Here is a 16743-nt window from a genome sequence, read left to right on the forward strand (position 1 = left end):
AGGGGACAATAAGATAGCAGGAAATACAAAATTAGTAATTTTAATTGTAAAGGTGAATGGGGTGAACTCTCCCATAAAGTGGAAGCAGATAGCAGACAGGATTAAAAGCCAGAATCCCATAATATGTTGTTTACAAGAAACACAATTAAAGCAGAGTGATATATACAGAGCAATGGTAAAAGGCTAGAGTAGAACCTATTATGCTTCAGGTGAAGTTAAAAAAAAAGAAACAGGGGTAGCCATCCTTCTCTCAGATCAAGCAAAAGCAAAAATTAATCTAATTAAAAGAAATAAGGAAGGAAACTATATCTTGCTAAAGGGTAGCATAGATAATGAAGCAATATCAATATTAAATATATATGCACCAAGTGGAATAACATCTAACTTCCTAAAGAAGAAGTTAAGAGAGCTACAAGAAGAAATAGTCAGCAAAACTATAATAGTGGGAGATCTCCACCTTGCTCTCTCAGAACTAGATAAATCAAACCACAAAATAAATAAGAAGTTAAGGAGGTAAACAGAATACTGGAAAAGTTAGGTATGATAGATCTTTGGAGAAAACTGAATGGAAACAGAAAGGAGTATACTTTCTTCTTGGCAGTTCATGACTTGGCAGTTCAGAACCCATACAAAAATATATTAGGCCATAAAGACCTCAAAATCAAATGCAGAAAGGCAGAAATGGCAAATCCATTTTTTTCAGATCACAATGCAATAAAAATTACATTCAATAAAAAGCCAGAGGAAAATAGAGCAAAAAGTAATTGGAAACTAAACAATCTCATCCTAAAGAATGAATGGGTGTTCTGGAGAACAATCTGGAATTATGCCCCAAAAGTTATCAAACTGTGCATGCCCTTTGATCCAGCAGTGCCACTACTGGGCTTATACTCCAAAGAGATACTAAGGAAGGGAGGGGAACCTGTATGTGTCAGGATGTTTGTGGCAGCCCTGTTTGTAATGGCTAGAAACTGGAAGATGAATGGATGCCCATCAATTGGAGAATGGTTGGGTAAATTGTGGTTCATTCATAGGGTTAGGGTTAGAAAGAACAAAGAAAGAACACTGGGAAATGAATGTAAACTGTTTGCATTTTTGTTTTTCTTCCCAGGTTATTTTTACCTTCTGAATCCAATTCTCCCTATGCAACAAGAGAACTGTTTGGTTCTGCACATATAAATTGTATCTAGGATATACTGTAATTTATTTAACATGTATAGGACTGCTTGCCATCTGGGGGGGGGGGGGGGAGGGAGGGAGGGGGAAAATCGGAACAGAAGTAAGTGCAAGGGATAATGTTGTAAAAAAAATTACCCCAGCATCAGTTCTGTCAATAAAAAGTTATTAAAAAAAAAAAGAATGAATGGGTGAAACAGCAAATCATAGACACAATTAATAATTTCATCGAAGAGAATGACAATGAGACAACATACCAAAATTTATGGGAGGCTTTTATATCTCTAGATGCATAAAATAGAGAAAGAGAAAATCAATGAATTGAGCTTGAAACTAAAAAACCTAGAAAAAGAGCAAATTAAAAACCAAACTTGAAATTTTAAAAATAAAAGGAGATTAATAAAATTGAAACTAAAATAATTATTGAATTAATAAATAAAAATAAGAGTTGATTTTATGAAAAAAAAAAAAAACAACAAAATACATAAACCTTTAGTAAATTTGATTAGAAAAAGGAAAGAGGAAAATCAAATTCTTAATTCCAAAAATGAAAAGGGAGAACTTTCCACTAATGAAGATGAATTTAGAGCAATAATTAGGAGTTACTTTGCCCAACTTTATGCCAATAAATTTGATAACCAAAGTGAAATGGAGGAATACCTACAAAAATATAGATTGCCTAGATTAACAGAGGAGGAAGTAAATTGCCTAAATAATCCTATTTCAGCAAAAGAAATAGAACAAGCTATTAATCAACTCCCTAAGAAAAAAATCTCCAGGACCAGATGGGTTTACATGTGAATTCTACCAAATATTTAAAGAACAACTAATTCTAATTATATATATAAACTATTTGAAAAAATAGGGAATGAAAGACTCCTACCAAATTCCTTTTATGACACAGACATGATACTGATACCTAAACCAGGTAGGACAAAAACAAAGAAAATTAGATACCAATCTTCCTAGTGAATATTGATGCAAAAATCTTAAATAAAATATTATCAAAGAGTAATTTACAGAAAATCAATCCACAGGATAATATACCATGACCAAGTAGGATTTATACCAGGAATGCAGGGTTGGTTTAATATTAGGAAAACTATTGGCATAATTGACTATATCAATAACCAAATTAACAAAAACCATATGATTATTTCAACAGATGCAGAAAAAGCATTTGATAAAATCCAACACCCATTCCTATTAAAAACACTGGAGAGTATAGGAATAAATGGCCTTTTCCTTAAAATAGTAAGTGGCAAATATTTAAAACCATCAGTAAGCATTATATGTAATGGGGATAAACTGGATCCATTCCCAATAAGATCTGGAGTGAAACAAGGTTGCCCACTATCACTATTACTATTCAATATTGTATTAGAAATGCTAGCTTTGGCAATAAGAGATGAAAAAGAGAACAAAGGAATTAGAGTAGGTAATGAGGAAACCAAATTATCACTCTTTGCAGATGATATGATGATGTATTTAGAAGATTCCAGAGAATCTACTAAAAAGCTATTAGAAATAATCCACAACTTTAACAAAGTTTCAGGATACAAAGTTAATCCACATAAATCATAAGCATTTTTATACATTACTAACAAAATCTAACAGCAAGAGACACAAAGAGAAATTTCATTTAAAATAACTGTTAATAGTATAAAATATTTGGAATCTATCTGCCAAAGGAAAGTCAGGAACTATATGAGCAAAACTACAAAACGCTTTCCACACAAATAAAGTCAGACCTAGACAATTGGAAAAATATAAAGTGCTCTTGGATAGGTCGAGTGAATATAATAATGATAACAATACTACCTAAACTAATCTATTTTTTTAGTACTATACCAATCAAACTCCCAAGAAACTATTTTACTGATCTAGAAAAAATAACAAAATTCATCTGGAAGAACAAAAGGTCAAGAATTTCAAGGGAATCAATGGAAAAAAAACAAACAAACCAGATGAAGATGGCCTAGCTGTACCAGATCTAACACTATATTATAAAGTAGTAGTCATCAAAACCATTTGATATTGACTAAGAAATAGACTAGTTAGTTGTTCAGTGGAACAGGTTCAGTTCACAAGACAAAATAGTCAATAACTATAGCAATCTAGTGTTTTGACAAACCCAAAGGACCCAGCTTTTGGGAAAAGAATTCACTAGTTGACAAAACTGCTGGGAAAATTGGAAACTAGTATGGCAGAAACTAGGCATAAATTCCATATACCAAGATAAGGTCTAAATGGGTTCATGATCTAGACATAAAGAATGATATTATAAACAAATCAGAAAAACACAGAATAGTATATCCCCGAGATGTGTGGAGGAGGAAGGAATTTGTGACCAAAGAAGAACTAAAGCTCATTACTGATCACAACATAGATAATTTTGATTAAGTTAAAAAGTTTTCGTACAAACAAAACTAATGCAGACAAGAGTAAAAGGAAGGCAATAAACTGGAAAAATATTTTTACATTGAAATGTTCTGATAAAGGCCTCATTTCCAATATATATAGAGAATTCAGTCAAATTTATAAGAAATCAAGCCATTCTCCAATTGATAAATGGTCAAAGGATATGAATAATTTTCAGATGAAGAAATTGAAACTATTTCTAGTCATATGAAAAGATGCTCCAAATCACTATTGATCAGAGAAATGAAAATTAAGACAGCTCTGAGATATCCCTACATACCTGTCAGATTGGCTAAGATGACAGCAAAAGATAATGATGAATGTTGGAGGGGATGTGGGAAAATTGGGACACTGATACATTGTTGGTGGAACTGTGAACAAATCCAATCATTCTGGAGAGAAATTTGGAACTATGCTTAAAAAGTTACCAAAATGTGCATACCCTTTGACCCAGCAGTGGCTAGAAACTAGAATAGATGCCCTCAATTGGAGAATGGTTCAATAAATTATCGTAGATGAATGGTATGGAATATTATTGTTCTGTAAGAAACAACCTGCAGGATGATTTCAGAGAGGCCTTGAGAGACTTACATGAAGTGATGCTAAGTGAAATGAGCAGAACCAAGAGATTATTGTACACAACAACAAGACTATACAATGATCATTCTGATGGATGTGCCTCTCTTCAACAATAAATTGATTCAGACCAGTTCCAATTGTTTAGTAATGAAGAGAGCCAACTATACTCTTCAGTAATGAAGAGAGAACAATGGGAACTGAGTGAGGACCACGGGAACTGAGTGAGGACCACAACATAGCATTTTCATTCTTTCTGTTGTTGTTTGCATTTTTGTTTTCCTTCTCAGGTTTTTTTTTTTTCCTTTCTAGATCCGGTTTTTCTTGTGCAGTAAGATAACTATGGATATGTATACATATATTGGATTTAACATGTATTTTAATAAGTACTAGAATATCTGCCATCTGGGAGAGGGGTGGAGGAAAGGAGGGGAAAATTTGGTACAGAAAGTTTTGCAAGGGTTAGTGTTAAAAAAAATTACCTATGCATATGTTTTGTAAATAAAAAACTATAATAATAAAAACAAATTTTAAAAAAGGAAAAATAAGCCTGACAAACATAATTTTATTAATAATGTTACAATGTTTCAATAAAAACATAAATATGAACCTACCTTTAATTTTTTAATTTTAATAACCTCAGTTAACATACTATGAACTTAAATTAGATTATATAATACATATACCCTTCTTGGCTAGAAATAATAGAAATTAGAATTCTTGAAACCTAATCTTGTACCTCTGACAAAGGATCAGATCACTTAATTCCAATTTATTATACTTCTTTCTGAATAAAAGAAAAAGTAACTAACATGTCATAGCAGTGTTACAAAACCTAATAAACCACTTAAAAATAAAATTACTAAATGAGAAAATTTACCATTTTTATATATGTACAGAAGTAAAAATTCTGGTTTTATATATGTACCTTTTTTTAACCCTTCTCTGCTTCAGACACACTCCTCAAAGATGACTGAGTAATCTGCATTTATTTTGACAGGTTTTGGAACTGTTTGGTAAACTACATACTGTTCGGGTTGAGGAACTTGATGTACTCTAGAGACTTACTTGCCTTCCAATGAAAAGTTGGAAGTTGAAAATAAGTAATATGGCATAAAAGCACTGACTACTTTATTATCCAAATCCTTAGGAAATCACATTTGACGATATTATAAAAGAAAGGCATCTATAGAAATTTTGTCTAACTCAAAGATAAGCATTTCAAATTACCACATTTTGTAACTATTGCAAAAACATGAGAAGTAATTAGAAGTAAATAATTCATTTCAAACATTTTAAAAAAATTGTTCTGTATCAAATATGGCCTGATACAAAGTAATGAATTTTCACTATAAACTGTTAACATTATGCCATTATCTACACATAGCTTCAAATCTGAAAAATGCTGAAGAAATCTATAGAATAAGGAAGAGAAGACCAAAGAAAAAGTTAACAGATTTGCCCAAGACCACTCAGCTAAATTAAGAGTCATAAGGGCAATTTGCACATAGACCCAAGTATCTTAAATATCTTATCCCAGAGCTCTCATACACTGTATTATCTGTAAAACCATACAATACATACACACACACATTTAAATTTCTAATGTTAGCTTTTAACACATAAAGCAAAACATTTTCTTAAAAAATAAAAAACTATGCTATTTTTTCCTGCCTCATAAGTTTAAATAAGGTGTTAATCGGTTCCAAACAATTTTTCTTACCCTATACCCAGCATTTGCAAGATTCTGAAATAATAATTATTATTAATTTTAACGGCCTACTAGATGTGTAAATTAAAATCAGGTTTTTAAATTGAAAATGTTTGGGTCTAAATTCAAAGATGAATTGGCAAAAAAAAAAAAAAAAAAGCTAATATTTCCTACCACATAAGCCTGAAAACAATTTTTTAAAATCACATTTGAAGCTATTGTTAAGTTTTCTCATGATATTCTTACATGTGGAAATGAATTGCAGTTAGGTAATGGCCTATTTTTATGAAAATCTAAAGTAATGAAATCTAAATTAAAGAAATGAAGTTTCCTTTACATTTATAAATCCCACTGGAAGATGACCAACTCAACAAAGTTCAAAGTGAAAAGCAAGAGTTTGGGTTACTGTATATTTTAAGTCTACTTATCCAGAGGTCACTAAAGAGAGTAGAATTTTGATAAACAGAAGCTGATAAATAACTATGTATAGCAACTATTTAAAATCTATAAACTCTTTAAGACCCTAAAGTCACACAAAAACATAAATGGCACCCAACTGCAATTTCTACTGAATAAATAAAAACTGAGAGTTATCACGTTTGTCAAATAATACTTTGATAAATAAAAGACAGAAGATGCTTCACAATTAGCCTGTCAAGGAAATTTTTAAAATGCAGGCAGGCAAAAATATAGGGATTGGGAATTTGATGTAATGGTTCTTAGTCATCTCCCAGAGTTCTTTCCCTGGGTGTAGCTGGTTCAGTTCATTACTGCTCCATTGGAACTGATTTGGTTCATCTCATTGCTGAAGATGGACAGGTCCATTAGAATTGATCACCATATAATATTGTTGTTAAAGTATATAATGATCTCCTGGCCCTGCTCATTTCACTCAGCATGAGTTCATGTTAAGTCTCTCCAGCCTTTTTGAAATAATCCTGTTGGTCATTTCTTACCAAACAATAATATTCCATAATATTCATATACCACAATTTATTCAGCCATTCTCCAATTGATGGGCATCTATAATCACTCTTTTCAAGTCAATTTCATAACTAATCAGTTATGATTTTTGTATTTTTGTAAATTTTTATATTTTAAGTGTAAAGTTTTAAATGTCAAGAAAAAAAGGGTTACAGAGTTTATCATTTAAACTGTCAGAAAACATACCAAGACTTATCTTTTTGCTCCTCCCCCAACCCAAATCACTATTACTTCACCTCTGTTACGGTGACTTGAAATTTAATTGAATGTAAATAAAATGGACTTTTTTTTTTAATCATGAAATTAAATGTTTCAATATAAAATGAGTAGAAATTGGGAAAATATACTTACTGTAAAAATGTTCTAAATTCTGAAGGTTCAAAGTTCTCCACAGCAACAGGAACATGGTTCTCCCAATTATTTAATGTTTTTTCAATAGTGTGAAAATAGAAGTCTGGAACTCTTGATAAAAGCACAGCTTTGTGAGCTTTGAACAATGTAGGGCCTATACAAAAAGTGATATCTGAATGGATTTCTTCTCTGAGAAGCCTGTTAAAGATAGGAATCACAATTTGATTACTTTTAAAACTTAATATGTTAAGTATTTGGTCTTAAATCTTGTTTTTCTTTCATAATGATAACAGTTAAAAAGCATTTTCAACCTAATATATTAAAACATATTAATCCATAACACCACCACTGTAAGAAATTTGGTACAATCTTTCCTTAGAATTGAAATGTTCACCTTAAAATATGATTCCACTAAAATAACAGATATGAACTCTTACAAGGAGTATTTTATCTTTAAATCTGTTGCTTAGATGGGGTCATCAGTCATATATATGCCATTCTCTGCTTAATTTTAAGTTCCTTCTTGTTAGTCCTAAATTTTGCACTCCTGATAAGCAAAGCACTTCTTAAAAATTTCTATCTGAAAAATATAGTGCTAACATAGTCATAATAACAGTAATATACACGACTTTAAAGTCATACTGAAATTGAAAAAGGTCAAAGCAGTAGGGCTAAAAGAAAAATTTTAAATCTTAAAGGCCCATGGAAATATCATTATAAACAGTATGGTTTAGTATGGTAAAACTGATTCAATTAATTTTCCACATTTAAAATTCTGCTTCTTAAATGTTGAAAACTGTATTTGAAACTAAAGACCCATTTAAAAAAAAAAAATCAAACAAAATTAAGTCTCATTCTTTTGTTTTGCCCCAGAACTGCTACTGTGATAGTTTACCTACTATTGAAAACAGATGTAATTATAATTTAATCTCACTGCAAAGTAGTCATTTCTTCTTTGGTTTGGTTATACTGAGAACGAAATAAATTTTTTTGATGTACAATCATTATCTAAGTCTAACACCAATATAGTGGAGTCTTGCTATATCTCTGTCTTTTAAAGTAAAATTTTTTCTCACATAACTATGTTGAATGAATTCACTACATAAATACCAAATAAAGTCAGAGAATTTCGTTTTCATTATAAAATTGACTATTTTCAATGGACTTTCCACGTTGCAATAATGAAAATTACCATCCATACTTTTTATTTAAAAAGTGTAGTAACAATTGGAAAATGAAATTATTTATTATCATAGAAACCTGTTACTACATAAATAGGAAAAATACTTTTTAAGTAAGCTTTTGCAAAACTTTGCTCAAAATTACTGTCAGCTGCTTTTACAGTGAGACATACTCTGATTACTCTGCAAATCATATAAACAATACTTTATTTACTTTCTCAGTGACAAAAGTCTCTGTTGTTTCTGACTTCATGCTCCCATGTGGGAGTTTCCTAGCAGAGCTACTGGAGTAATTAGTAATTCCTTCTCCAGCTCATTTTACAAATGTGGGACTTGAGGCACACACGGGGTGAAGTGACTTGCCCAGGATGGCGCAGCTAGGAAGCACCTGAAGCCAGATTTTCACTCAGGAAGCATAGCCAGCGCTCCAGTCCCCGGGTCAGGGACTCTCTGACCCTGGACCCCAGGCTAGCCCCTTTCTTGAGGGGGCGGGAAAACACATGAGTGACAGGTAGTCAGCTCTGGGCTGCTTCTGAGCTAACCTAGCCTTGACCTTTTGTACACTCGGTTTTCCCACAGTACGGATGAGTGGGGATTCCCTCTCCTCTCCCCAAGCTCCGGGAAGAACCGAGTGGCACGAAGAGCCCTGGGGGAAGCTCCACCACTTCCTCCCCATCTCAAAGACATTACTTCTATTGGGGGAGAAGAGGAAGATGCTACACGGAAACGAAATAGGGGGTAAAAGGGGCAAAAGGGGCAAGCCGGGCAAAACCATCCGAGCGATGCTGCCGGGGCTCACGTCAGCTCCTGGGGGCAAATGGTAACGGACACTGGCGGACGCTTTAATTCGCAGTAAGACGTCCAGGTCAGAGTCCGGAGAACCTGAATGCATTTGCCCGCCGGCCCCCACCTGGGGGCAAAGCTGCCCCGTGCGGGGAATCCTTCGATTCGTGCCCACCCGGGGAAGCTCCAGGTGTCTGAAAGACGAGGCTGGATGCTGCCTTTAATACCTAACTTGCCGGCCTTGCTTTCCCCAGCTAGGAAACGGGGCTAATCATTGCGCCTTCCTCCCAGAATCGTGGCGAGGACAAAAGCTGGTGTTATGGCCCCGCATTAATCACCGAGAAAAGCTTATTTTTAGGCTCTACATCCTGGACTTTTCCAGGCCCCATAGACGGCGCGAGTTCACCGCCCGACCCCCGAAGCAGCAGCAAGGGTCCTCCTCCCGGCCCCCTCGCGGAGGATCCCGCCCGAGCCGGTTGCTCCCAGACCCGGAGCTGCGCTCCGCGCACCGGGGAGCAACGCGGCCACCGAGACCTCAGGGAGGGGCGGGGCGAGCCCGACCCTGCTCCGCGAGCCTCGCCCGGGACCACAGGCGCACGTGGCTCTTTAAATTAACCTCCAAAGCCCAAGCGTGGGTGACCCGCAGGAACCTTCCCGGGTTGGGAAGAAGGAGCCGCGGGTCCCGCGCCCTCTGGGTTCCCGGCCGCCAGCCGGCCCCGGGCCCCCAGCCCGGCAACCAGAGACTCTGAGCCGCCCCGTCGAGGGGGAGGGGCCAGAGCCAGGGGCGCGCCCGCGCATGCTCCGAGCCGCAGAAGGCCCACCTCTCCTCCCCCCATCCTCTCCTACCTGAGCAGATCTTGACTCAGCTGCTCGGACACCATGGCCCGCAGCCGGCGCCGCTCGGCCATCCCCTTCTTGCAGGGCCCCTGGGGGCCCGCGCCGCTCACTCCGCACCGTGCCATGACTCCAGGCCGAGTGTCGCGCGCCGGCTCCCAGGCCACCTGAGGAAAGGGGGCGTTTCCGGCCAAACCCCCGGATGCGGTCGCTCGGGCTCCGTAAACGCTCGGGATGAAGAGCCTCGCGAGCCCCGGGCGCTAGCGGACCGCGGTCTCACGTGATTCTCCTCTTGGACCGGGGCTGGCGCAAGCGTATTAACTTTGTTTACCTTCTCCGGGGAGCGCCCGGGGCTCGGGGTGGGATTCGAACGGAGACGTCTTCCTATTGGTCGCCGCCTATGTCGTTTCCGTTAGTGAGGTTGGGAGACGCGGGCCTCGGCGCCGTTTGCCCCGCCCCCCGGGGAGAAGGGGAGGGATGTGCACGTGCTCTCTCTCTGACTGGCCCAAGTGCCTCGAGTAGCGACTGGTGAAGCGAGGCATCCCGGGAGTGAGAGAGAGCAGTCCAGCCCCGCAGTGCGTTCTCAGCCTAATCATCCTCGAGGACTCCCCTTCCCCCATCTCGGGGGGCCCAGGGAACTAGGGCAATGGGCAGGAGGCTCAAAGCCCAGAAAAGTGTACGCAAGTGAGAAAGACCAGGGGCAGGAAAGGGGATCTGCTTGGGTGGGCGTCCGATGCCTTTATGGGCAACTAGAGGGTGAAGCAGATAAAGTGCTGGATTTGGGATGAGACATCAAAGCAGGCTTCAGACACTGACCAGCTGTTGGGCGGGACTGAGCATTCACCCTGTTCGCCTGTGAGCTGGAGAAGGAAATGGTGGCAAACCACTCCAGTGGCTCTCTGCCAAGAATATCTCAAGTGGGTCACAGAGTTGGACACGACTGAACAAAAAATGTTTTTGATCTGTTGACTTCTCCAAGGGGACAAGGACAGTGGGGGGAAAAATTCAATAATCCACTAGCTAAATAGCTTTCACATCTGAAAATTGCACAGGTGTGATGGTCTAGGACCCAACTTCATAACCAAGACTACCAGGGTTAAAGACTTTATCCTATTAAACTGGACAAGAAATGACTTTTCTGCTCCCCTCTCCTCCCCCCTAAAAAATTATTCCAAATAATGAAAATCTTTTGATTCAAGGAAATGAAACCATACAGTTAATTCTAGTCTGTGGTAATGGAGGGAAATAGGAGCCAGATAATGAAAACCCCCAGAAAATGTAAGTCAGCTTGAGTCTAAGGGTAGTTTCACATATGTCTTTATATCCCCAGGGTCTAGCACACAGTAGGAACTTAAATCCTTGTTCACTGACCGATAGTACAAAATATTAGATAATCCAAAAACATTTATAATTGGTTTTGGAGTGAATTGAAATCATACCCAAACGAGTATATAACAAGTACTTTCTACAGTTACATAATAAAAATGGCAAGAATACAAATGAAGACCAAAAATGCAAAATCTTTATGATAATCATTCAGATTTTAGCATAGCTTATTTAGTAATGCCTTTGGGAATATCCTGTGCTTCGAAGTGAAAATAAAGTTCAAAGTTATTTTAAGTATATGAAAGGAAAAAAAAGTATAAGTCTTGGTGGGATCTTAATGTTTTAACCAATCTACAATAAACATTAAAGTTAGAATCCTACCCATCCCTACTTCTGTTGCCTCTAGCCTGTTTTCCTGTCCATTAATGAAGGGGCAACTGAAATATTCTCAGGAGCTCTGGATTAAATAGCAGAATGGGGTATTGAGAGTAGGGTTAATTTCTATGAATAGAATTGACCTTCTTGTTAGCTACACATTTGTAAGTGTAAAGGATTTTACCAGATTATTAGACTGGGAGAGAAAATATAAAAGCATATTGTGCACCTGAAAATGGAGGTGGAAGCAAGAGTTTATGGAATAAAGAGAAAGCTGGGCCTAATTTTTGTGTGACTTTCAGGACACATTGATCAAATTTAAAGACAAAATATTCCTTTATAGAATTCCACTCCTATAATCTGGCTTCTTAAAGAGATATACTTATTGAATTTTCATTCAATGCAGAAAAACATTATCTATAGAACCTTTTGAGTAGGTACTATCTATTAAGTTGTTTTTAGCATTTCTAACAGCTCTGAGATTGTTTTGTTTTGTTTTGCTTTTGGTAAACTGATGAAGTTCAGATTTAGCACAAACTTCTCCACTTGAGTTTTAGGATCTATGAAATTGGCTGTTGAACCTTGTACAATGACTTCTTTTCCAAAGCAATTTTGTCATCTTTCTAATTCTTCTAAAAGTAAATGAAAATGAAGCTTTTTAATCAGTTCTATATGTATGCTTGCTCCTAGCACTCCTGTATTATTTTCAATAAAAGCAGATTAGGCAAGTGTAATGCCTATCCTTTGTAAACCAAAGGAATACTATACTATACTATAATTTAGTAATGGCAGGAAGCAACCTCATATGCTATGAACCTGTTTCAACGCATTGAAACAACAGTTTTTTGTTTTCACTTTTTGGTGCGAAGTAGAAAATTTGGATGTCTGGATTCTGCCATTGTATTTTGGGGGCATGGAAGAGGTGCTTCAGTGTATGAGTGTTCTTCCAATCAGATTTTAGGCACTACTCAAAACTTAAATATGCTAATAACTACATTAGAAGAAGCCATTTTCCAAAACTGCTTCCTAACTTGTCTATTTCCAAGATATATTATAGCATTCATCAGGCCTTCTTATGAGAAAGTTGGTAATGAAAGGCCCAAATAAAAGTATTCTAAAAATATATTTTAAATATCACTCAATACTTCTACAGCCTAAGGTAAAAGCTCTGGAGTTTATCTCAATGAAAATAAGTTTTCAGTTATCTTTTTTATCTGAGAAATCTTCATCGGCATTCTCACAGATGACTTTGTTATTCAAAGTTGTTGAATTCAAACTTGGAAACTTAACGTCTTTGGGTAATGAAAACACGTGGCTCGCCTGGAGTTCTAGGTAAGTAGTAAACAATCTGGCATATTCTGGATTCTTCATAGCAAAACTTTTAAATTCTGTATAGGAAATGTGATCTGCGCTTTCTTTGGCTATTTCTTGGAAGAGACCTGAAACTTCTAGGTTTCTAACGCCAAGAGAAGCCTGGAGAATACTGGCAAACTCTAACTCTGTTATGTAGCCATCCTCGTCCAAGTCAAAGAGCTTGAAAGCCATGCGGATAAGGTCTTCTGTGTTGACAGGGTTGCACAGGACCGACAGCCCAATCACATATTCTCTGAAATCTATGGTACCATCTTGGTTCCGGTCAAAGAGGCCAAAGAGTTGCTTCAGGGTGTCAGAAATGGGAAGCATTAAGTACTTGGAAAATTCTTCAATTCCAATTCTGCCTCCTTTTGCGGAAGTTGCAATTGTGGCATATTCATCCAAATGTTTTCTGACAGTATCCCAATCCAAATTTAACTTCTGGCTGATTTTGGTAAATTCCACCAAGCCCGCTTCCATAGGCAAGGTCAGCTTTCCTGCAGAAATCATCAGTCTGCAGTCTTCATAGGTATGATCTGTGACAGGCAACTGTAAGGCATTGGCCATGACGTTCCGTACTCTTCGGGCATAAAGGGCAGGATCGCTTCTCTCTTCCTCGTCGGGGACATAAATAGGCAGGAACTCCATTTCCATGTTTGTGTAAGGCTGCGTGAGGGTCAGCAGGAGCAGCTGGAAGGCCGAAGTCCCCTGCCAGGTCCAGGTCACCGTGTCGAGCTTGTTGGGATAGCGGAGCAGCAGCGGCTGCACGGGGACTCCGGGGACGAAGGCTCCCGGTTTGAAAGTGATCAGGCACGTGCGGTTGGTGCAGGTGGCTTCGGGGAAAATCAGGATCTGCGGCCACCGCCCTTTGGAGGTGGCGCGCCTTTTAATTTCGTTAACCGTGTTCTTCCTGGAATCGGGGTCTCCCCGGGACACCAGCACCGGCTGCCCGGCCAGGAGCAGCCTGCCGACGAACGGATAGCTGGCGTTCTCCTCCCGAGACACAACGGACGGCAAACCGGCGAAGATCCAGGCGATGCCGTCGAAGAAGCTGGAGTGCGGGGCGGCCACCAGCAGGGGCGCCTCGCGGGAATTGGCCGCGGTGCCCCTCACCTTCACAATGAAGCCGAAGAAGAAGAAGAAGATGCGGCCCAGCACCTGCAACAGCGGGTGCGTGAGCCGCCGCCTCCACCGCGGCAGCGGCTGGGCCCGCTTCAGCGGGTGGAAGGCCGTGGCCGCGAACACCAAGGGCCACGAGAGGATGACCAGCAGCAGCAGGAGCACGACGCGCAGGGGCACCAGGATGAGGCCGCTCAGCCAGATGCAGAGCCAGCGCGATGGACTGAAGTGCCTCTCGGCCACGAAGGGGTTCTCCACGGGGGGCGGGAACAGCGAGCGCTCGCGGAGGGAGCGCAGGGGCTGCAGCCGATGGTCCACTGGCACCAACAGCCCCTTCTCCAGCTGCACCCTCTTGGCCGAGGGCGGCTCTTGGCTTAAGCTCATGGCTCCGCCGGCAGAAGCCAACTCCCGCGACCGGAGGGGAAGCCCAGCATGGCGCACGCAGCCCAACGCCCGTCTGCCCCGGACCTATCCGTCTCCTCTGCGCAGGCGCCCCTGCCGGCCACGCCCCTCCACCCGAAGACCGCCCGCTCTGGGTCACGCCCCCTCATCTGAGAGGCGCCCCCCTCCCCCACCCTCTCCCTCTGAGCTGCCCGGATTAAGTCTAGTTTCGGTACTCTGCTGGAACAGAGATGGCTACCCTGTTCGCGTCGTGGACCCCTTTCTGGCAGCCCGAGGAAGCCTTATCTCCGTCTTAAAATAATACTTTTTAGAGTGGCACGATATGTAAGCCCATCCCTAAGGAGGATGCCCTTGGATTTTAGGGGAGAACCCGAGGGCTCTGAGCTCGCCGCCAGTAGCTTCCAGGTGCGAAGGAAGATGGATGCTGAGAGTTAGCGTGCACCATGTTCCCATCCCCAGCTTGTTACCAGTATTGGCGAATTGCGGGCATTTCCCCTTGCATGAGATCCAGGGTCTTAGTTGAACCGAGTTAGCTCGCCCCAGTGGGCAAGCGCCTTCATTCTGTATCATCTGGCGTACATTTTCATATGTATCCCTTCTCCGATTTCTGTTTTGCAGCTACTTTGGTTTTCTCAGCTAAGTTTGTTATGGAATTAATATTTTGGGTAAAATGGAGTCATGCCGTAGGGTCCTCTCTCCCTCCGGTGACGAATAGTCAGAAGGTGGATTGAATCGGATCTATTCCCCAAAATAATAGTATTTAGGGAAGTAAAAAGATATAATTCTAGTCCAGTACCTTCTCTCTGAAGAGTGCAGAATAGCCTCCAGCCCTATTTCCAACATCCTCTCCTTTTTAAAAAATTTTATCTTTTTTTTTAATAGCTTTTTACTTATAAAATAGATGCATGGGTAATTTTTCCACATTGACCCTTGCAAAACCTTCTGTTCCAACTTTTCCCCTCCTCCCCCAACCCTCTCCCCCAGATGCAGGTAGTTCAATACATGTTAACTATGTTAAAGTATAAGTTAAATCCAATATATGCATACATATTTATACAATTTTCATGCTGCATAAGGAAAATCAGATCTAGAAAGTTAAAAAAAAAAAAACCTGAGAAGGAAAACAAAAATGCAAGAAAACAATAACAGAAAGAGAAAATCTATGGAATTTCTGTTGTGGTTCACACTCATTTCCCATGGTTCTCTCTCTAGGTGTAACTGATTCTCTTCATTACTGAACAATTGGAACTGGTTTGGATGCTCTCATTGTTGAAAAAAGCCGCGTCCATCAGAATTGATCATCATATAATTTTCTTGTTGCTGTGTATAATGATCTCCTGGTACTGCTTATTTCACTCAGCATCAATTCAAGTCAGTCTCTCCAGGCCTTCCTGAAATCATCCTGCTGATCATTTCTTACAGAACAATAATATTCCATAACATCCATATACCACAATTTATTCAGCCATTCTTCAATTGATGGGAATCCATTTAATTTCCAGTTTCTAGCCACTACAAGAAGGTCTACCACAAACATTTTTGCACGCCAACATCCTCTCCTAACAGGAATTAAAATCTCCTTTGGAGAAGAATGCTGGGCCAAAGAGGCTAGTGATATTTATCCTGCCTCCCTTTGAGCAACACAACAACATTCCCATGTTACACGTGGGGGAACACTCCTACCACAAATGGGCCTTGATGCAATAAAATATGTAGGATTACAAAAGAAATGAATTTTTATTAAAATATAGTTATCAAAATTATTTCTAAAAATTCAATTGGAAAATACTTAACAAAAATTTAAATGCAATAGAGCATATCTAATGTTAATATGTTTTATAAATCAACAAGAAGCATAAGGGGATTTGTATGGTTTAGTGGCTCCATTTCTATTTAAATTTGACATCACCATTGTTCATCCTCCTCTTTTTGTTCTTTTAGCTTTTCATGGCACTGTTCTCCTTTGATTCTCTTTCTACCTGTCTGATGCTTCTCTGATGCCAAGAAAATCCAAATGGGGTAACAAAGAGTCAGATATTACTGAAAACGACTGAACAACAAATGCAGAAGCAAAAAACACAACCTATCAGAATTATAATCATCAATCACTTCCAGGTCTTTTGTTGTCAAATAAGAAAGCAAGTGGGACTA

At 39.3% G+C, this 16743-nt stretch overlaps 1 protein-coding gene and 1 long non-coding RNA gene across 2 annotated transcripts in view; one reads left to right on the forward strand and one right to left on the reverse strand.

Moving 5' to 3' along the window:
• Positions 1–14670, reverse strand: part of BTBD8 (BTB domain containing 8) — a 112172-nt gene extending 97502 nt beyond the window's left edge. Inside the window, 4 exon segments of the mRNA XM_023501621.2 lie at positions 7220–7406; positions 12160–12268; positions 12270–12350; positions 13039–14670. Of these exon segments, the coding sequence (XP_023357389.2) occupies positions 7220–7406; positions 12160–12268; positions 12270–12350; positions 13039–14574 (1913 nt within the window). The 5' untranslated portion in view covers positions 14575–14670.
• Positions 1–16743, forward strand: part of LOC116423776 — a 71733-nt gene that overhangs the window by 8779 nt on the left and 46211 nt on the right. The gene's annotated exons all lie outside the window — the stretch shown is intronic.

Source organism: Sarcophilus harrisii, chromosome 4 (genome assembly GCF_902635505.1).
Source record: "Sarcophilus harrisii chromosome 4, mSarHar1.11, whole genome shotgun sequence".
Lineage (NCBI taxonomy): Eukaryota > Metazoa > Chordata > Mammalia > Dasyuromorphia > Dasyuridae > Sarcophilus > Sarcophilus harrisii.